The following is a 22662-nucleotide window of genomic DNA, read 5'->3' as shown; positions in this document are numbered from 1 at the left end:
ATGTGTAATGATTTCAAATTGGAAAACAGAGTATCAGTATTTGTTTTGTTGGAGCAATCTGAACTAATAGCAATAATTCACGAAAAAACAAAACAAAATGCAGCTCTTAAATGGTAAACTTCTTTAAAAATCAGAACAAAGTTAAGTGGTTTTCAACCCATGTTTAACCAAGGTTACATGCAACCTGATCTCAGTGAATAATGTGAAGTGACCACAGCCTCCTCAAAATGCATTATGTGGTGATGGCACACAAGGCACCAGGAAAACAATGCCAATGGAAAGTCAATAAGGAGTTTGGTTGTGGTGGGTGGACAAATTCCCTGGCAATGATGTTGCCACAAAAGCTGACGACCCATCCAGAGGTGGGTGTGAGTGTGCTGGTAGCTTGAATTACACAAAATTCTCACATAAGGGAGTGGAGTCATTATGAATTGCTGTGGACATCACTGTCCACTAAACTGTGGACAGCGATGTCCTTGTAGTACTATAAATAAATTAGTTCCAATATTCAAGTATCCAATTGGACACTTGATTCGATTTGACTACAACTGGTTGCCACATGTCTCTGCTGACTTTGACTTTCAAGAAGAAACCTCAGCGTTTAATCATTTTATTTTGCACAAGCTGTGAACTGATCACCATCCCACTTTTATTCTTTAAAAGTTTGCAATCTTCAAGTTAAGAAGAAACAGATGAAGCTCCACAAAGATTGATTATCAAAGACCAATTTAATTAAACAAGTTAGCTGTGCGCCAAGTTTGGGTTTTTTGCATTTTTTTTAAAGTGCAACGAAGAATTTCAGCAGTACAAAGAATCTGCTGAAACAAAGCTGCTTGTTGCTGATCAAATGTTGCACTTTGCTCCATTAATTTACAACTTCTAACTCATCGCCCGGTCTGAATCTGCAAATTGGGTTGACAAGAGTGCAGATTTTCTTTTTTCTTTTTAAGCTGTCACTGCAAATTTATCATCCAGTTGCGTGACTGTTATTGTACCCACACAAAGCTGTTCTGATGATGAACTGCACATTTTAATTGGATAAGGGTGTTAATGTCAGGGAGTGTACACTGATTTCAACACCCGCAGACGCACTAATTAACCTCGCTTATTTAGCTCATGTTGTACATATTTTTTTGAACTCCCATGTCACTAAACATTTACCACTGCCCTCCCCCCTCAAACACAACAAGGCAATTGAGGTTTTGCATCAGTGCAAGAGAATGGAAAAATGGTCAGTGTCGTAAGAATGAGGTAACAGCAATATATTAGAGAAAGTCCCATGATGTCTCCTTATGTTAAATAGTGCACGTATTTGTGTGTATGTGTTTTCCTTATGATGTAAATGCATAAACACGTCTCCATAATGTTGATCATTCAGTTTTAACATGAAGTTTTGGTAGGTTTAGTCAAGGGTTTAATTATCATTTAGATAAATTAAAGTCAATGTAATGTCCTCTAAGTGACAGAAACACAAGTGTGTGTGTGTGTGTGTGTGTGTGTGTGTGTGTGTGTGTGTGTGTGTGTGTGTGTGTGTGTGTGTGTGTGTGTGTGTGTGCGCGCGCACGCGCGCGCAGCTTTTGTGGCGCCTGTGGGTTAAGGGATACCAAGGAGGGCTGCACAGAGAAATTAAAAAAGGGAAAAATTCCAGCAGGCATTTCAAGATGATGAAAGGATCAGTGAGGGGATGATTGGCTGATGAACCACAACAATGAAGCGAGAGAGAGGAAACGGAGGAGGATAACATGAGGATTCCCCCTAATGAGCTGCCACATTAAAACAGCTGCCAGCTTGATCGATAGAGAAGGGAAGAAGGAATGAGAAAATGAATTAAAAGGGTAAAGAGGGGAAGGCAAAAGACGGATGGAGAGAGAGAGTGTGAGAAAAACTGGGTTGACTGGAGAGGGAAAATAAAAAACAGAGGTGAAGCAAGCTTGAAAAACAAAGATGGAGAACAATAAAATGGAGAGATGAAAGGATTACTGAATAGATGAAAACTGCGCAAAAGAAAGTATGGCTAAAGTGAAGATAACAAGAATGGCGATAAATAGAGATAGTAAAGTAGGAAGGAAATTAGAAGGGAAAGGGCAGAGGGATGTAAGGAATGGAAGGATATATAATGAGTGAAAATAAGGACAGAAGAAGAGATGGAGCAAAGGAGGTTTTACTGGGAAAAGGGAATAGAGTTAAGTAAATTTTATGTAACAAGGAAAAGAAGCAAGGAAGGAAGGCAGAAGAAAAACATAATTTGGTAAAAGCTAAAAAGAGCCAGGAAACTGAGCAGAAAAGAAGGAACAACAACTGATAAATAAAAGGAAGAAGTTAGTTAGACGGCAACAAAAAACAGATTTAGAGAGTGCATCTAAAAGAAGGTAAAAGGCCACTGAGACATCAGCTACTACCTTGTGGGCCAATGGTCATTATGCTAAAAGGCAGCAACAGCACAAACGCAATTAAGTTATCAAGTTCAGTGAGTGCTATTAGTCAGCTGTGTTGGCACATCTACCAGTCAAACTGGCGGTGTTCCTAACTTTAAGCCCCAGTTTGGCACAAGTTTTATCTGTCGGACAGATGGCCCCACATTCGAGTCTAGAATACTTTGGTATATAGAGAAGTTCATGGTCGACACAGTCAATACATGGTGCCCAGGTCCTGTGCCTACAAAGCAAGCCACAATGCTCAGGCCTCCACTGCTGTGCCTGAAATTTAGTTTTCTTTTGAGATGTGGTGCCGTGGATTATGGACACCACTTTTGCCATGTCTTTACACAATGTTCCAAGAAGCAAATTGGCAAAGCAAGGCCATATGTCAATAGTTGTTTTTTGTTTGTTTGTTTTTTAGAGGGAAGAGGCTTTGTCTTGGCAACCCTTGCAAATCAACCAATTGCATTTGAGAAGCAGCATCTGTCTGTAATTTGTCCTTTTAAATCATATGGAAGCAGTAAGGGTGTAGGTAGTACAGACTTTATGGACTTCATAGAGTCCTATAAAATCATTCTTTTTCATATGACTGGGCATTTCTCCTATTAAGTTGGTCATTTTACCCTGGGAGTCCATGAGGGGTAGTTCACTTCTCGAGGAAGTCCAAAGTGGCTACTTGAGGAACTGCAGTTTTTGGCAATTAAGCATCCATTTTTCAGCACTGGATATTTTACAAAGAAGGAAAGTGGCAGGAAGTGATATAAAAGTAGTGTGGAGAAAAGCTGAATGTAAAGAATGAAAAGAAGCAAATAATCGTTTTATTGTGCAGAGGAAAGAGAAGAGGGAGAACAATAGACAGAAGCAAAGGAGGAAGACCGAGGGTTTTGAAAAGCAAAGAAAATGAATGACAGCTGATGACAGCAGAGAGGGGAAACTGAGGAGAAGAAAAGAAGAAGTGATAGACATCAGCAAGAAGGTGCAGGGCTCCAAAACAGAAGTCTTGAATTGTTTTACTCTCACAGAGGAGGCTGACAGAAATCACGAGCTTGGAATTCTTTCCAGAAAACTCACAAGTCCTCTGCAGATTCACTGTCTTCAAAAGTTACTTCAGTATTCTCAAAGGGGCCAATCCAGTGGTTTTCCATGTTGTAGCCCATTAACTTCAAATCCTGCACACTTAAACATTACTGCAGAACATTTTCCAAGGCCTGCCACACTGTCTTTAGTGATTTCTGAACAGGCAACCATTGGTTTTGCATAATTACAGTTCAGAGCAAATACCAACCAGCAGAGACAACTCGTCTATTCTTTTAGTTATGTTAAAGGAATATTTTCATATTTTGATGAGTGTTTACTTTCTTATCATGGCTGCCAGATGGGTATTTTAGCATAAAGATTGTAGACAAGGGTGCCAGTACCTTTACCATCTCCAAAGGTAAGAGCAAGACTTCTAACCTTAATGATCATGTAGGCTGTTTGTCCCTACCCTCTGACCTAACATACAATCATCATAGAGGCAGAAATATGCCATAAACTGTTAAAAGTGCTGAAAAATAGATACATTGGCCATTTTTGATGACACAATGCCATTGTAAAAGTATGGTTAAGTTTAAACAGAGTTAAATGTTGAGACTTTTTAGAACTCCTTTAATGCCACTAAAAAGTGCCCACAAACATGCTCAACCAGTGTGTTGGTCCAAGTGACAACAACCCAGGGCTTTAAAATGAAGCCAAAACACGAGTGCCAAAAAGTGCAGTTCTTCTAATGGACACATAGGGCTGACTTCACAAGTTTGTCAGTCCCCAACAGGGTCTTATGTTAAACTGTTAAAATAAAAAACATATTTGTGGGGCAAGAAAATAGTGTTTGCTTCAATAGACTATAAAGCTATGTCTTCACAGAAACCAGTACAGTGCCATGGCGACCAGACACCGCAGAAATGACACTTGTTGACTTCAAGCTACAGGTGACACAAAGTAAGCGGGTCCTGAAATACACTTTCCTCAACTTTGAGGCAACCAACTGAAGTGATTGTCAATAAGAGTGCCAGATACCACAGATAAACCTATGACCTGGTAGTGAATACATTAGCGGATTACCTAGGAAACTGGAGTCCGAAATGTCCACTGGCGATCAATGGTCAACTTCGAAGAGATACATGACAAGTGAATCGCTCCCTGTGTGAGTGACAAATGTGCCAATGCAGGCACCTGGAGCCAATCAGTGTCTGCTAGACCTCATCCATTGCTTCAAGTCATTAAATTCAACTGAATTCAATTTTTGTTTACATGTGGGGTAGCTGTAGCTCTGGTGGTAGAGCAGGTCATCTACTAACTGGAAGGTTGCTGGTTCAGTCCCCGTCATGCCAAATATCATTGGGCAAGATACTAATACAAAGTTCCTCTCCGAGTAACTTGGGATCTGAGTAACTCCCAAGTTAGATTTTGATTTTGTCATCCAAATCAAATTGGTTCTGACTCTGAATAAAAAACCCATCACATCAGAGACCAAAACTCTACTGGTGAACCTTGAAAATGGAAAGTTTATATTGGCTGTGTGGTTATGCATGCTGCAAATATAAAAAAAAACACCTTTGACATAAACTACAGTTTGGTTCAGAAGCATTTCCAGACATGTTCTTGTACCATTAGTAGTTATTATTATTATTAATAATAATCTTAATAATCAATAGCCCAGCAAAGCACTTATTACATGTATTTACTTATTGTTGGGCCTACTGGTAACTCTTCTCCTCCTAACACTATTTTTAGAAAATGTAACAACAACAAAAACATCTTAAACATAATAATGACTTTGCGTTTTTGCAGTTTTTGGGGGGACCACAGTTTGATGACAATGCATTCCTCCTGAAACTTTCCAGCTCCCTTCAGTCCTCAAACATGATTACACAACGATAGCTGCGGTCTGCGAGTGTGTGTTTAGCATTTATAGCGCTGCATTATTTATGTTTGCTCCCTTCAACGGAACCTCGTGCGGTCTGCCAAACCAATAAAGCCAAATTATGTCGCGGTCTAATTCTATACAATCTTCTATTCACTAATACACACAATGAAACCACTTACGACTGTGGACCAGGAGGGGGGTAAGAGGGGATATTAAAAAATGCTTTAAAAAGACTACATTTTGTTAGTAATTGACTTTATGTGTTCTTCAAACTGGGATGTCAAAAATCTTTGACCAGTCATCTGGTGAAAGAAGAAAGAGAAAAAAAATGAAAGGGTAAGACAGTGGGACCTGTTGCTATGAGCCTAATAGGGCTGTGTCCTGTATATAGGTTCCCTCCTCACCACTATCCTTGGCAGTTTTAACTCAATGTGAAAAATAGCCTTTACTAAATAAACAATTTTATCTGCATTCGAGTGATATTGTTGGCTAGGCTCTTTTTTTCCTTTTCTTTTGTTAAAGATTTTGGATTTCAACAGGAAGGTGAAAGTCACAGCCCAGCCAGAGAATCCTTAAGTTAGTGAGAGGAAATTTAGAGATGAACACAAAAGTGTTTTTGATGCTTTAAAGGCAGTTTTGTGGCAATTATTTAAAGTACTAATTACCAGTAATTACCTACAGAGTAATTAGCCAATAAATGTACAGTGTTGTGTACACAGAGCAGGTTTAGGCAACTAGCTGATACAAAAAGCTCTTTTACCTGGTCAGACACAAGCGGCTGCTCATCATCGATGTCAATAAAAACCTCCCCAGAAATTAAATGGGGCGTCTCACCTACACGTGCCAACACACACAGGAAAAGAAGACACTTAACATTTATCATCAGTGTTAATCATTTTTGCTCTATTTTTTTCCACTGCTGTGTGCCTTACGTCTCCATCCTTCCTCCTCTCCCTCCAACTCCACAGCTTGCTCATCTTCTTGGTTGTAGCGGTACTCCTCCAGCGAGCGGATGGTGCACTGCCCAACCACCGGCTTCCTCCCAAACTGACGATTGTCAATGACTTTGATGACAATTGGCGGCATGTAGAGCTCCTCTTGGGGAAGTCTCTGTGGTGAGATGGAGGAAGATGAAAACACAGAGACTTAAGCGTCTGGCTGCTTAACGTCTATTTCTAATTGGTTATGCCACCTGCCTGCGTGATGTTGACTGGCTGTGGCTGCTGATTGCCTAAAACTGATTGGTCACCAAGGCATGACCAATCAAGGCTTAAATGGACCTTTTCAGACGTAAGGGAAGAAATAGCTGAATCTGCAGAGGTGCAGATACCATCTTTGTGATGGAAATCAGGGTACATACAACACTTTGAGTTAAAGTGTCTTGACGCATGCTCAATCATCCAGGTAAGGAAATCCCCCAAAAGTTGATTCTGTTCATCTGGACGTAGCGTTTTCAGTTGGAGAAACATTTTGTCACTCATAATCAAGTGACTTCTTTAGTCTCAGCTGACTGCAGGTTCCCCCAAAACCTTTCAACAGTACCTTTGCACAACGCTGAAATTAGCCCACTGATTGAACAGTAGGATGGGAGGTCAGTTTCTTGATCATTGGATTAATATGCAAATTGTCATGACCACTGATCATTGACAATCTTACAATTCTGTGATTGCAGCCATTCCCCAACTCTGCGAATGGTACTGATGGCCATTGATCAGTTGTCACTGACAGTAATGAAACATTTCTCCCACTAAAAATACGACATCCAGATGAAAAGAATCAACTTTTCGGGACTTTGAGTTAACATATAAGTTGAGGATTTTAATATAAGGTTTGCAAGTAAAGTGACACAAAAAAAAAAAAAAAAAAAAAAAAACACACACACACACACAAGTTGCGGTAAACTCTGTCCTTTTCAGTATATGCCATTTTGTTCTGTCATGTAAGTGTCACTTCCTTGCATTATATATGGCTCCATTAATCTTAATCGCACACTAGAGATTTTCACACCAGTGTTTTGCAAAAACAGACTGTTGTGAACTTCTGGGAATGAAGACCCTGAAGGTCCAAAATGAAGGCTGTTACTGCGTTGTAGGACTACAGTTTGCTCTGTAAAATAAAACAATGAAATGAAATGATATTTCATCCTAAGTCTTTCTTATTTATTATTATAATTATGTATTTATTTTAAACTAAAGGTACTCCTGTGCAAACACTTTGGGAAGCTGTGCTTTTTTTCAGACTTCCTCCTCAGTAGTGTTTCTCCTGTTATTTTACTGTTGTCGTCTTTTATGGCTGCACAGTGGTAGGAACATCACGTTCCATGTGCTTTTATTTTGTTCTATGCACATATCAGCGTATGAAGCCCATTCTCTTTAAACAAACAAACAAACAAATAACCGCAAAGAAAAAACAAAAACCAAGAATGGACCTTATTCATGTGAATTTATGGAAAAAATCTAATCAAACCTTTCCAGAATTACTCACAGCTCACTTAACTAGAGCAGAAGGAACAACTTATATCTGCCACAGCCCAATAAAACAATTAGAAAGTTACAAAACAACCACAAATCTGATCAACACTGAGCATTTTATCTTCCTGTTTTCATACAGTCATCATGATCTTCTATTAAAGAGGATTCAATTTAGATTTAAATGACATGTAGCAACATATTTTGTGAAATCTATACAATCCTCTCTTGCGATTTCCTGTATAAGATCTGACTTTTGGTCCAGAACGTCTGCCCCCTTTAAGTTTGCAACCTTCATTGGGTTGTACGTCTGCAGGCTTTAGAAGACAAGCAGACCATCACTTGACCTGCCAGGCATGTTCTCCCGCTTGATGCTGATACTGTAGGTGCTGCAGCTGGCAGAGCTTCTGCAACAGCTATATACTTAAATAAAATTCAACTGGCTCGAGTTCCCTCAATCCCTCTGACTTTTACAGAGAGCTGCAGAAGGAGAATCTCAGAGAACCAGCTGCATGATGAAACCCTCAAAACATTTACAGCAGCTACATCTGAAGACAATATGGCAACACAACCTCATTTATCCAAACTCACTCAAAGGTAAATAAACAATGGGCTGGCAACTGTAATCTGTTTGACCTCTCTGGCTTTAAGAAAGGCTTAAGTGAGGCTGATGATGCTAAACTCACACAATAAACTGAGAGAGCTAACATTAGGTGGTTAGACACTTCAAAGAGTAATATTTAAGGAAACTATGCCCATGACATTTTCTTGTGCTCCCGTGGCATAAGAAAACACTTACGCAGTCATCTTAAGGCCTTAATATTGTTAACATTAAATGCTTGGAATTGGTTCAGGGGCTAAATTTAAGGGGAAAAGAAATGTGCACATTTCCACAGTCCGATTGAGGCTGTCACACTCGTGCGGTGGTCAAAACAGGACCTTAATCTTGTTAACATTAAACTGCAGGAGCCAAAGCAAGGATCTGCATTTAAGGGGGAAAAAAGTGAATATTTCCATACGCCAGTTATAGCTGTCATAATAAAACACGGAGGTGATCAACTTCAGACCTTAATATTGTTAAACTCTCTAGCCTGTTTGGAGCCGCTGTTAGGAAAAATGTGTTTAATATTTCCATATTTCAGTTTAGGTTTTCATAAGAAAACACTTAGGTGGAATTCAATGGCACCAATGTAAACTCAGTGGAAACATATTCTCAGAGGACAGTGTTACATTCGAAGGATAAGTAACGACTGGTACGATTCCCTGCTCTGAAGGTTGCGGCTGGTCTGATTAAAATAAATGAGTGAATTAAAAAACGCTCTTTGCAGAGTGACAGCGAGGGGAACGCAGGTGTCGACGTGCATGCAGTTGGGTTTTTTAGCGACCATACAACCCTTTTTTTAACCCGTTATAACTTGTGTTCTTTCATAATAGCCCACTATATTCAACTCTGCAATTCCTCTCAGCCTTACAAGGCATTTTAGCTCACTTTTGGCTCCCACTTATACATGGAAATAAATTTAGTGAAACAAGAGAGATGAAAAAGATGTCATAAGCCAATTTCATGTGAGTAGTCTTGTAGTCTTCACATTGGTAGCCTGATACAAGACCCCAAACATAACTCTCAAGCTACAACAACTGCCCAAATAAAGTTTTATTTTTAAAAAAATGCATATAGATAGACAGCATATAGGGCAGAGGTAGAGAACTTGTCCTGCGGGTGCTCAGAAAATAACCTGACGTTGAACCTCCTTAAAACAAAATAACTCATAATGGACTTGGGAGGCACAGACAGGTCCACTCCCCTCTCATTATAAATGGAGAACGGGTGGAATCTGTCTCCACCTTCAGGTATCTGGGCACCGACATCTTCGCTGATCTCACTTGGACCCACAACACCAACGCCCTGGTAAAGAAAGAGCAGCAGCGGCTGCACTTTCTCCCTGCCGGCTTTCTATTGCTCCTCAGTGGAGACCGTGCTGGCCATTTGGTACCCAGGGGCCAAGACTGAGAACAAGAAGGCCGTGCAGAGGCTAATTAACACCACCCAAATAACCACTAGCTAACACTTGAGATGGGATGACCCTATTAGTAAAACCTGATAACCCATAACTGAACTACATGTCAGATAATGCATTATGTGTGAGACACCCCTGATATTACCAGTGTCAGCTGGTTAGCAATTTGTGCCCTTTTATGTACTTACTTGCAGAATCATGTGCAAATGTGACCATAACTTCATTACACAATCACAAAGTCTTAACAAATATAAAACTTCTACCTATTTTATTTATTTCTAGGATCCCTGAACAAGGTGGAAATGTCTGCCTCTTCAGTGGTGGAAAATATGATGAATTGGTTTATCCAAAGAAAACTACATCGCTGTTAAATGTATTATCCCTGATTTACTAAACATCAAATTCAGCTTACTATTGACCTTGTACTACAGTGACATCCACTTTAAGAACATCCAGTAAGCATCTGTACCCTCCACCATACCCATGGCAAACATATCCACCCTGCATTTATAGTACATTAGTAATGCCTATGCTAATAGCCATGGAAGATAATTAACTCTTATCTGAAGAAACATTCACTTTTCTAAAAATAAATTTTTAAAAATCTGCTGCAGCACACAAGGAAACCTATAATTTTCTTGGAAAAAGAGAAGGAATTTCTCTATTCTGCCATTATTGTGGTTTCACTGATGAAGATAAATGAGTAACACAAACCACAGCAGAGCTGTCCTTAACATGGAAGCTGTGGGCACTGATTACTCTGTGTGTTTAAGTCTAGTACAGCATAGCTCACCACATCAAGGAGAAGCGTATTAATGTCAAAGTTAGGCTTCTTCTTCACACTGCGGATGACACAGCTCTGGACCATGCTGCCTCCACACTCCACCTGCAGGCTGGGGGAGGTAACGCTGGCCAGCTGGAAGCTCTTCAGGTTCCGGACGCCCCATGCTAAAATCTGTCAGGATGACACAGAAAGAGTGGTGTTGGTGTTGTCATTTTTAGACTTGTAATAATTAAATCTATCAAACTGCTCATAGATATTCAAAATTAAAAAACAAAAAAAACAAAATGAAGATCCTTTAAGTTTCTTTGAGTTTAAATTATAAAGATATTTAAAGATATTAATACTGAAAAACAACAGAAACTCTCAGTTTAACAGATTTTTATCATATATAATGACTGAAGAGGACATCAGATCCAGACTCATAGAGAAGCATTAAATGAAACCAAGCTTTCTTTAAGGCAAACCAAAAATCCAGCAGGAAAAGCAGGAACTTGTGGGAAACACTGGGAGCTTTAAAGAAATAACTACAGTGACGCTACAAACAGGGACGGCAAGAAATAGGAAACAGGATAATACAACAAAGGACAAGACAAGACAATTTATACACATGGTAATGAGGCGAGGGGTAAACAGGTGGGAGACACAGTGGAAACAAATCATGGATAACAAGACACAGGACGTCAAACCCAACACAGGACACAGAGTTCAACATGTACCAAAATAAAACAGGAAGAGAGACACAGCAGAACAGCAATATTAGATCAACGTAACACAACTAAACTAAGGACCATGACAGACAAGACCAACACAAAGACAAGCCTGAGGGAACAGCAAGGGAAGGCTAAAGGGAACTAATAAAGCTAAAGTCATCTATAATTAAGACACACATAACACAATAGAGAATCAGTACCAGGGATCAGAAGACTATGATCATTTTCACTGTTTCTCAGCACCCAGGAAGGTGGTGATAATGAAACAGAAAAGTTAAGGCAGATAATTAGTGATACCTCGATGGCGGTTCTCTGCAGAACAGGTTTGATTCCCTGAGGAATCATGAAGACATTTGGCTCTCTCTGAGGCGGTGGGTAGGGAAGGTCTGACTCCTCCGGCTGTGAATATGGATGCAGGAAAGTAGCAGGTCATCAAATGGAATCATCTGAGAAATGACTCCCCGACTAGGAAAATCCCCTTTTCTGGGTGACTTTAGTGACTTGAAATTACACAAAAATCTGGTAAAGGTTTGGTTTAAGGTAAGAAACTTTGAATCAATTGACTTATATGGCTAACGTTTAATCAAGAAGGTGATATGACATGGTCACTGTTTAATGCAGTCCATGAGCAATAATGTAGATTAGGCAGAAAACACATTTATTAGCTGGATAACAAGTCTTTAATCTCTGTAGTGTTTTTGCTGTTTCCAAATTCAAATTTAAGAACACATCAAATTCTGAAGAGGAATTTCCCAGGTCGGGAACTGGGACCATCCAAGCAGCACATGAATGCACAACGATTTAAACAGCTTGCCGTGCTATTTATTGCCAGGTGAATTGTTCTATGGAAACAAACATGAAGAATGTTAAATGACAATGTTTAGGATGAGTATATCAATTTTGTTTTGGAGTGTTAATACCACACAAATGTAATAACATTTAACATTAAAAAAAAACACTTTAAAAAGCATAAAATAGTACTTTACAACAAGCAGCCTGTTATGTATTTTAAAGCATGAAAATTTAACATTTATTTGGATTAAATATTTTGAATACAAAAGTAATGTAGAAGACCCAACAAGCATGTTAATCCTAAAATCATATAAAACACGTTGAATGTATTTGAAACTCATTGTGTTTGTCAATTTTAAGTTTGACTGAAAAATATAAAAATATTTATAATAAAAATAATAAAGTGTCTTGCCCAAGGACACAACGACCAGAACAGAGAGCCCGGGGATCGAACCGGCGACCTTCCGGTTACAGATGCGCTTCCCAACCCCCAGCGAAATTTTATGCATCACATTAAATTTCCTACATTGTAAATTTATAAACCACATAATCCAAATATATGTAAAATTAAGATGCGATTAAAATGCATAAGAGGCAAAAATATTTTTGCACCTACAAGAATCTGTAGAAGACCAAAGACAGCATCGGTAAATATTTCTCCTTCTGAGCTTCAGTATGTTTTCCTAAAAAGGTGTAATTATATTACCAGAAACATTATCTGATTATGATATAATGTTCTCTTTCTTTCTGTGATCACAAAATAATTAACTGTACTCACTAATGATAAAATTTAATCTGGAATCTTCTGAAAGTGAAACTTTCTTGAGCTCCTATAAAAAAATGTAAAAATAATTTAAAGTCTGCATGCGTGCTGTCTTTGGACTTCCATACACATCTGCATACAACATACAACAAACCACGTGTAAAAACCACACAGTGTTAGATTACTGCTGATCAAAAATGAGTAAATAAACATTTCAAGTTTTAGAAAAAGGGGATGGCTTTTAACATGCACGTGAGATAAAATTATCAGCGTATGCAGTAAATGGACAGAGACATCAAATGGGATGACCATGGATGGATTTGACTTTGTGTTTCTATATTGTACCCATTGCTGCAGGTTTTCAGAGAGGAATCCTGGAAACATCAGCTGAAGAAGCCAGAATGAAGAAAAAAGAAAATAATTCAGCACAAAAGATAAATGAAAAGAGCTATAACTGCACAAATATACTGCAACATGTGGGGTGTTTTTGATACAACTGGAAGACAAGCTGTATACTGCATACAAGACGCATAAAGCTGAAGTGAAGACAAATGCAGAAGTTCTATGAATCTGGCTACTGGAGGAACTGCAGAAGTTAGCGTTAATTTTTATTTGCCTTTGATGTCACTTGCTTATTTTATGATCTCCAGTTTCAAGATGCTTTTGTCAATTATGGCTCCCAATTACAGTAAAATAGGTCATAAAGCACCGTATTGTTCATGGTGTAGTAGCTTTGTGACCGACAAGTTACGTTTGATCCGATCCTCGATCAGGGAATTACAAAAAAATGTTAAAGTTGTGGCTTCAAAATAGAACATCACTGTGTCCCCTTCTATCTTTTACATACAGTTTATGAAGAAAGCAGCAGAAAGAAAAACTGAAGAAAGGACTTCATAATAAATTATTCTGATTTAGCCAGTTTGCTTACTTTGAGACTTTTCCTAACAAAAATCAAAAATGGGGAAAAAAAACAAGTTATTTAAATTTTTTTATGAATATTTACTCTTTGACTCTCCTAGACTGTGTGATAGTCTCATATCAGTCAAACATTTAAATTTAGAGAAAAACGGTACAATACTTGGTGTGGTTTTACCTCATCTAAGATGTGGGTGGAAGTCAGGAAATCTCCCTGTAGGTGATACGACATGAGTTATATTTCAAAGTTAAATGGAAAAGACAAAAATTCAAGAAGGAATGGGAAAAAATGGAGATAAATGTACCTCTTGACCTGGAATATGGTGAAGTGACGGCTGTTGGAATAACAGTGAAATCAAGACTCATCCTCAAAGACTAAAGCATCCATATCAGAACCACATGCCTTTTTAAAAACTTTGAATATGACAAGAAGGAAAAAGACCAGTAGGTGAAAGTGTCAAGTTGACCTCTGACCTTTTCTCTGCGTATAAGCTCAAAGGCAGCCAGCAGCTCGCCAGCGTTCTTGTCCCCTCTGCGAATTGGGAACCAGGCCAGGCGTGGCGACCGAGTCAGTGAGGGCTGGCACACGCAGCGACCCATGAACTCATCAGCTCCCTGAAGAATGAAAACACAACATAGACATACATGTTACATCCATGTTTTAGCAATATAGAAAAACAAACAGATGTTCAAAGACCTCTAAATAGCTTTCATGAGATTTAAACACTCACGTATGTGTCCTGATCGTAGAGTTCCACTATAATATTGGGGGGGCTGGCCATCGTGACCTCGGAGTCGCCAAAAATCTCCACTTCATAGAAGATGAGCGTCTGGTCCCAGGTGGGATTGAGAGTGTTTCGCACCGTCACCGTCTTCTGGGATTGGTGGAGGAAGGATACGATCGCGTAGGGGTCTGGGGAGAGAAAAACACTGTGAGCCTTTCTTTTCGCTAGTTTAAACTTGGTGAGAGTACATATGACTCGAGGTCTGGACGTTTGGCAGAGTGAGGTCATTTATTTTTTAATGGCTCAATACTTGTTTACTCAACCTATAGTGTTTCCTTTACCTATGGAAGATATAATGTTATTGATGTATTAGACTGGATTATTAAAAGGATTTTTTGCACGACAGTTCCATCCATCCATCCATCCATCCACTTATCTGGGTCCAAGAGAATACCCATTTTAGAAGGGAAGCCCATAGCGCCCTCTTCCAGCCATTTCCTCCCACTGTGGACCTTCACAGGGAGGATAAGGAGTATTATCCTCCTGGAGTTGGAACATAACCTCAGGTCCTTTTCCTTTAAAAAGTTACCACCACCACCACTATAATCTGCTAATCCAGACAGGCCTACCCAGAACTTCACCAATGCTGCAGAGGAGTGTCAACCAGGGCAGCCCCTCAACATCCAGAGCCTTAAAGGAGTCCCTGTGAATTGTATCCAACCCACAGGCCCAGTGAAACAGAGTCATCTCCAGACCCTGCATCGTCTACAGAGGTCGTACTAGTGGGGTTTAGGAGGTGGGTGAACTGTTACATCTAGCTTGATGGATACTGAAGAGTTTCAAGAAGCTGGCCCTTAGTGATGCATTAATGAGAAGATTCGTCACTTGCAAATTAGAAAGAATGAAATATAATGCAACTTCTCAGAGAGAACAAACATGTATAAGCAGAAAGGGCAGTTTCTGTTTTTCACACTGGGTCTCATTTTGGTCACTCCCAAAAAAAAAGAAGAAAAAAAAAAAAAAAAAAGGAAAATTAAATGGTTGCAACATCTTCTGGGCGAAGGTTTTGGAAGCTGCTTACGAGCTTTTGCCGCCCTAATTTGCAAAGCAGAGAGCAAGGTTATTATTGAAGATGCTGAGTGAGTTTTTAAAGACGGTCCTCGCAAGTATAGCAGTACAAACTTATGCACGATTATGTCCAAACTGTCCTGGCGTCCTGCACAGTGACATCAGCAGCTTGGGAATGCCAAGCTCGAGACAGAGGGCTGGGAACGCCGCTCTGGGAAGTTTGTTATTCCAGGTTAAAACGGCTCTCCTCCATGTTAAACACACACACACACACACACACACACACACACAGAATTAAACACATGTAGCCTACGTACAGTTACACAGTAAACTGAGTAGTTTGTTGTTTCAGGCCGGGTAAAGAGTCTCTGTGGAGCCGTTAGCATTGGAGTAAACAGAAGTTAAGATGCATTTTCCCACCAGCCCTCAATTAACCCTATATCTAAGACACACACACACTCACACACAGTGTACAGACACACCACCCATGGTGACCCATTCAATTACCGTCCATTTCCAACATCCCATTAGCTCATAAAAACCGCAATACAAACAGCCCCGGGGGGTTATGTAAGTCTGTGCTTGTGTGTTTTTAGTGAGAGTGTGTGTGTGTATGTTTGTGTAGAGGGGAAGCGGCAGTAGTCAGGACCCCGGTGGGAGCCACAGAGGGACATAAGCAAACGAAGACTGGGAAAAGAGAAAGAGGAGAGGAGGGAGGATGGAAAGAAAGAGAAAAGGAGGGAGGAGAGGACAGGAGGAAAAGAGCATTATCTCTAAATGTGGAGATTTTGATCCAAGATTAGATACAGTTTAAAGGAAGAATGATGAAAAAAATCCAAGAAGGGGGAATCAGTGGAATCAAGCCACACAAGCATTCTTCATGACTTTATTTCTGCTTTTTGAGGGAACATAGATCCTTACAAAAGACACTCTGTCAGAATAAAATACTAAAGAGCTTCGCGGCAGTTAAACCTGCAATGTTTAACTTTTGTCTCCATCTTCTGCGTACAGTATGCCCATGAATGACCGCAAAAAATAACAAAGTACAGCCAGCTTGATAGAAATAGTGGTGAGCACAGTGCATAGCACTTTCTATAAAGTGCTATGGGTGTATTAGAAGTTAGTGAGGCCTGTACAGCCTACTTGGGCTACCAAGAATCTAATCAAACAAGTTCTTAAATTCCAAAGTCATCAAATATTGTCTCTACGGGGGAAAGAGTTACGTCATTTTAACATGAGAACATGGGAATGGACTCCCGTTTGAATACAGCTTCAAGTGGTCATTTGAGGAACCGCAGTTTAAGGGATCGTCAGGGCTTTTTTTTTTTAACCTCAAGAAGTTAAACTATTAAGAGAAAATAGTCTGGCCTCTTTGTGGCTTTTGTGAGCACAAAGCTTAAATCAAAGCAGGAAGTAAACAAAACATGTAAAGAGAAGAAACACTTCATCAGCTGATTGCTCCACTAGTTGCTTCGTCAGCAAGCAGTTTCTTGCTCTGGTAAGATCATTGCTTCAGCAGGTTGAAAGAAGCAAACAAACAGAGGCAGACGGCAAAGGGCAAACGGGGAACTATAAAGAGAAGCTTAAAAAGACAGATGTGCAGGAAAAGCAGAAAGAAACACAGACAAAAGATGAAAGGCAATCAGAGAAAAAGACAACAGACAGAAGGAAAAAGAAAACAAGAAAGACCTCAGCGTCTTTAATCATGGATGCCCAGACGCCATGTTACACCAGATTAACGCACAAGTGAAGCCCATCCATCAACTCTTCTCATCCATTACATTGTGTGTGTGTGTGTGCGTGCTAAGGAGACCGAGTGAATGAGAGTGATAGCGATTCATCATGTCAGTCTGTGGCCAGGATGCTCTCTGAGCTTCTTTCTCTCTAACCCTGTCTTTAACCAACCTCCCATCTATCATCGCTCTCCCCCTCCATCTGTCCATCCATCCATTCGTCTGTTCTCTGAGAGCTCTGTTTTTACATGTGAGTCTGCGGTGGGTTTCTGATTAACACAGGCTCGCAGCAGTCGCAGTTACCGTGACCTCTCTGAATGGAAGAAAAACATGTTGTTTTGTGCGTGTGCTTTGCTCTCTCATTCTGTGCGCCTGTTTTCTGCGCTGCTTCCCTCTGCAGTGCAGTAACACCAGCTGCACATACACAACTCGGTGCTTCATATCAAAGCTTCTTTTTCTTCATGTCCCGTAAGGTTCACCTGCTGCGGTGCATTTAAAGACTTTATTTATTTATTTGAAAAGTCAAAGGATTGTTAGCAATGACAAAGCGAGAAAAGACACTTGTCAATAGTGATGTTTTAACTTATGAACATATGTTTTCGGCCACATGGGGGCAGCAGAGACATGTTAAATGCAAGTTTATTATTCGCTCTCTTTGTATGGAAGCTCGTTTCCGCCACAAAAAAAAAGAAAAGAAAAAAAGGATCTCGAAATTTCGAGTTATTTTCTCGAAATTTCAACTTATTAACTAAAAATTTCGAGAAAATAACTCGAAATTTCGAGTTATGGATACTTGTTGTTTTGTTTTTTTTAGTGGCAGAAACGGGCTGCTACTTGATATGAAGTAGCAAGTGAGTGGAAACAATCCACCCTCCCTCAACAATGAGCCTGTCATGGCCTTGGACACAATTTAGTTTTTTTTTTCTTTAGTTGTGCATTGTTGTAACTATCCTTGTGTTTTGATCTTTCGATCCTATTCACAGATGGAGATTCATTGTTCCAGGTTTTGCTTCATGTTGTAGTTATATTTGCAGCTGCAGGCCTCCTCAGTTTTTGCTCTCATGTTCTGTCTTTGTGTGTTTATGCACCCAGAGTCAGGAAAATCTATTTCTAAGACACAGAAAGATGAAGGCATCCTACAGATAATGCAGTTTGGGATTATTTTGCACTTTGTATGTTTTTAAAAGCACCATCACTTTTACTGCCTTTAACTTTTTTCCTGTATATGTAAACATAACACTCCGATAATCACCACAACCCTAATTTCTTCCTGGAGGGACGGAAGAAAATCCATCTTATGTAATAAACAGTGAATATACGGTAATTTGGCGTCTGGATTGGAATAAAGGGGGAAAACAACATGCAAGATTAAAGGTGTCTAACAAAGTAAAATCATCAAAACTGCTGGAAAAAATGATTTGGGGTCAACTTTGGCTGCCAGATGATGCAGCAGTTACAACATTGTCTTCAGTACCTGAGAAGCTGTCTTTGTCCATGGGCAGCAGGTCTCTGGCTTGATACAGATAGCAGCGCAGATGGTATCGAGTGCCACCTGCATATATACAAATGCACACACAGACACAGATATGTACACACATCATTATACACACAAAAACAGGGACGGGAAAGAAAGGGAGGAAAAAGGAAGCTGCCTTACGCTCAAAGAAACAGGAAATGGTAGGCCTGTTGACTCCAAACGTGGTCGTAACTGACTTGTCTTCATTCTTGTCCTCTATACTGCTCTGTGGAGGAAAGGTCGGAGGAGAGGAGCAGAACAGAAACAAAACCTTTTACAAGCACAACAAGCACTTTCTTTCTGTGTGGCCTTCAAAATAAAAGACTGTGTTACTTTTACTGTACAAATAATGATAGGCCAAATCACTTTTTTATTTTATTTTATCTGTACCATTTTTGATGATTTTGTCCACTTAAGCCCATCTTCAAGTATGTCGCCAAATACCAGTGATAAAGCACAAAGCCAGGCCAACTAAGGGATAAATTACTCAGAATTTGGATGAACTTGATTTTGCAGCAGGAGGTGGAGCAGGTCATGTGCTAATCAGGAGACTGGAGGTTTGACCCCTGGATCTCCAGTCTTGTGCGAGTATTCATTCTGTATTGGCTCTTCAGGTCTGGGTGATGGCCACTTTGTTTTTTCTTTCTAGCTCACTTCAGGTCTCAGCCTGCGCCTCATCAGTCTGTTTCTACTGTTCTTCATTTGGTCTGTGTGACGTTGTCTTTGTTTCTTAAAAATGGCACTTATGTGGTTGACCTTAAAGAGTTTAACCAATCAAATGTTTTCAGGAGAACCTAGTCCAGACACTTCATTTTTCCTATGAGAAAAATCCTGAAAGAATTCCTACAGGTGAGACCATCCAAAAATCACCTGATAGTTCCTGTGGTGGAAAACAACACATGCCTGCAGGCAGCCATCAAAAATTCAGGGTAGGACTTTTCAGAGGAGGATTAGCAGTTTTGAACATGTGAAATCAAAACACCTGGGTTATATATTGTTTAGGTGTCTACATAATTTGGGGCACTTCCTCACCAGAGAACACTCAAGGGCAAAAATGGCTGCCGGTCCTGTCTTCTCCAGCGGCTCCATGCGGCGCCTCCACCTGCGCCTCCTGAAGCTGTCCGTCTTCCTGGGCTTGAGGTGGAACCTCCAGCCAAAAAGCGAGGCGTACTCCCAGCCCTCCCTTTCCGCCTCGTCTGGACGCTGCTGTGAACACGAACATAAACTTAAATCAGCTTTTCATTTTCCCCAAAATTAAAAACATGAGGGCAGAAGAGACGCTCAAAGCAAACTTTCCTAAATTCATTTGTGGAGCTTGGCCACCATCTAGTGGTTACTATGGGGAACGTCAGCTGTTCATGACTTAATTTTGTAATTTCATTTTTATTTTAAAATTCAATTTAGGAAAAACTATTAATCCACATTTTTGACTAACATCATTTTTTCACTTGTCTTCGTCAGCTCTTTCCTTTATACATCAAATCAGGCCAGCAAATCCTTACTGACATGATATTTTGGTCAAAGATATCTTCTCAAAAGATAAACAAAAAAATAAATAAATAAATAAAACATACAGTGTGTGGAATAAAATAAGCCATCAAACTGATGGAAACTTTAAGACTTTAATGTTCCTCTGACTATTATCATGGTTGCCTTCTTCACATCACCGGATTTCTTAGGATGGGCAGACATGATGGAAATGGGGATACACGGATCCGTGACCTAAAAAGAATGGGATGTAAAGTAGGATATCTTCTGTGTTACAGAATGTATCATAATCCCAGAGTGAGAAAAGTCCATAAACAACATAATTTCTTCTTAATTTCTTCCTAGAAAACAAGAAAGAAAAAAAAACACTTGAGGAATTTACAATATGCAGCATGAAGAAATAGGATTAAGAATTCCAGAGACCAATATGTATTATTTATGAGATTATTTGACAATCATTCATGCAACACCTCAAAATTAGCTGGTAATGCTTCAGAATATGGCCGCGACTCAGAGTGAATAATAGAACATCATCATGTACATCAACATAATACAGCCCACGCTCCGATGGGCAGTTTATTTCTGATGTCAGACGGAGAAATTGTGTTGGGTTTGTTGCAAAGTTACCATAAAATTACACTGAACTTAAAACTGCTTACAGTATATTTTGCATCTCTTTTCCTGAAAACACCCGAAGTTATGCAAATACACACATTGAAACTGTATTTATCATGCCCTTGTTATAAAGTGTCACCGCTTTGTTCATTGCAGACTCATTTGTCCTGTTTTTGGCTTTGTTGAAGCGCCGATATTTAATATGTCTGAAAAAACAGTGAATGAAGTATATTTTGTTCAAACTCATTTCCTTCTCTTCTGCTACCTTTCTAAGAGCGTCCATCTTCTGCTGGTCTCGTCGCCTCATCCGTATCCATCGTCTCCGTCGGTTGGTGTGGTACATCTTCTCTGCCGGCACCCACGACTTGGGACGGCGGTCTGGGGGAATGGTGATGCCGTACTCCCAGCCTGAACACACAGAAAAGGACTTATTAGTTTTAATTTACTCTCTATTGTTGAAAGTGGTATTATTGTGTGCCTGTGTGTACCTTGATCATCCACAGCCCTGTTGAGATCCTCACTCCACTCCACCTCCTCCCATACCCAACCTGGTGGACACTCAATCTCGTCCTTTGGCACCGCCTTCTCCCCGTTCTGACAAAGACACACTTGTTTAGATTTACTGCGATGACTGAAGCCAAAATATGTTACATAAGCACTTATACATACCACATCCGTGTATCCTTCCTGCATGCCGATCCACTGGCCACCTGGTAGCCTCATCTGGTTTTCAAACACTTCCTCTGTGAAGGTCATGTGACCGGCATCCACATCAAACAGGAGTCTGAAGTATTAACAGCACAAAGCAACAGATACATACACATTCATTTACAAATGACCTTCATGTTTAAATATTTTCATTTGCCACATTTAACTCACTGCTAAACAGCTACAGTTGTGGTCAGAAGCTTACATCCATCATCAGAGGCATGAATGTTGGGGTAATTTTGGACTTCTAATTTTGGATTTCTCTAATCTACACATGGTCAAAAGTATACAGATTTACCCCCCACACACTCTAATATTTAGTTAAATGTTCATTAGCACAACCAGATGTTTTTGTTAGCCGTCAACAAGCTTCTGGCACAATTCTGGTGGAATATTTGGATACTTTTCTTGGCGGAAACTGTAGAGTTCATTTAAACTGGTTGCTTTCCTGACATGGACCCAACTTTTAAGCTCACTCCAAAAATATTCAGTAGGGTTGAGGTCAGGCTATGGGGACGGCAATTCCAGAAGCTTAACATGAGATTGCTTCATCCATTCCAGACGCAGATTTGAAGCATGTTTGTGATCACTGGTTTGTTGGAACACCCAACTGTGTTCACGTTTCAACCAACAAACTGTTGATTTGAGGTGAAGTTGAAGAATTTGGAGGTAGTCCTCTCCCTTCATTATTCCACCCACTTTGTGCAATGTAGCAGTACCACTGGAAGCAAAACAGCCACAGAGCATGATGCACCACCACCATGCTTGACAACTGATGCAATGTTCTAGTCCTCCAATATCCCTCTTATCATTGTGGCCAAATAGCTCAATTTTTGTCTCGTCTCATCATAAAACCTTTCTCCTTGAGGTATTTAAGCTTGTCCATGTGGGCAGCTGCAAATTTCAGGTTGAGCTTGAAAGTGTTGATTTTAAAGTTCACTTCACTGTGGACAGAGATGCTGGTGTTTCAGAAGTTTTCAGTTCATGGCAGGCTTGAGCCTTGGTCGTTTCTGGGTTGTTCCCAAACATCCTAACAA

General features: G+C 39.9%; 1 protein-coding gene across 1 annotated transcript in view; it reads right to left on the bottom strand.

Moving 5' to 3' along the window:
• dysf (dysferlin, limb girdle muscular dystrophy 2B (autosomal recessive)) overlaps nt 1-22662 on the bottom strand; it is a gene marked incomplete at its 5' end in the record, with an annotated part of 91212 nt that overhangs the window by 49645 nt on the left and 18905 nt on the right. Inside the window, 15 exon segments of the mRNA XM_040007057.1 lie at nt 6083-6156; nt 6255-6432; nt 10602-10763; nt 11600-11701; nt 13203-13244; nt 13951-13986; nt 14078-14107; nt 14247-14387; nt 14504-14685; nt 18773-18850; nt 18956-19040; nt 19847-20020; nt 21183-21325; nt 21406-21511; nt 21587-21701. Coding sequence (XP_039862991.1) covers nt 6083-6156; nt 6255-6432; nt 10602-10763; nt 11600-11701; nt 13203-13244; nt 13951-13986; nt 14078-14107; nt 14247-14387; nt 14504-14685; nt 18773-18850; nt 18956-19040; nt 19847-20020; nt 21183-21325; nt 21406-21511; nt 21587-21701 — 1648 coding nt within the window.

The sequence above is a fragment of the Simochromis diagramma genome, unplaced genomic scaffold, assembly GCF_900408965.1.
Source record: "Simochromis diagramma unplaced genomic scaffold, fSimDia1.1 OVJJ01000531.1, whole genome shotgun sequence".
NCBI classification, from domain to species: Eukaryota; Metazoa; Chordata; class Actinopteri; order Cichliformes; family Cichlidae; genus Simochromis; species Simochromis diagramma.
This window is presented reverse-complemented; position numbering and strand designations above follow the sequence as displayed.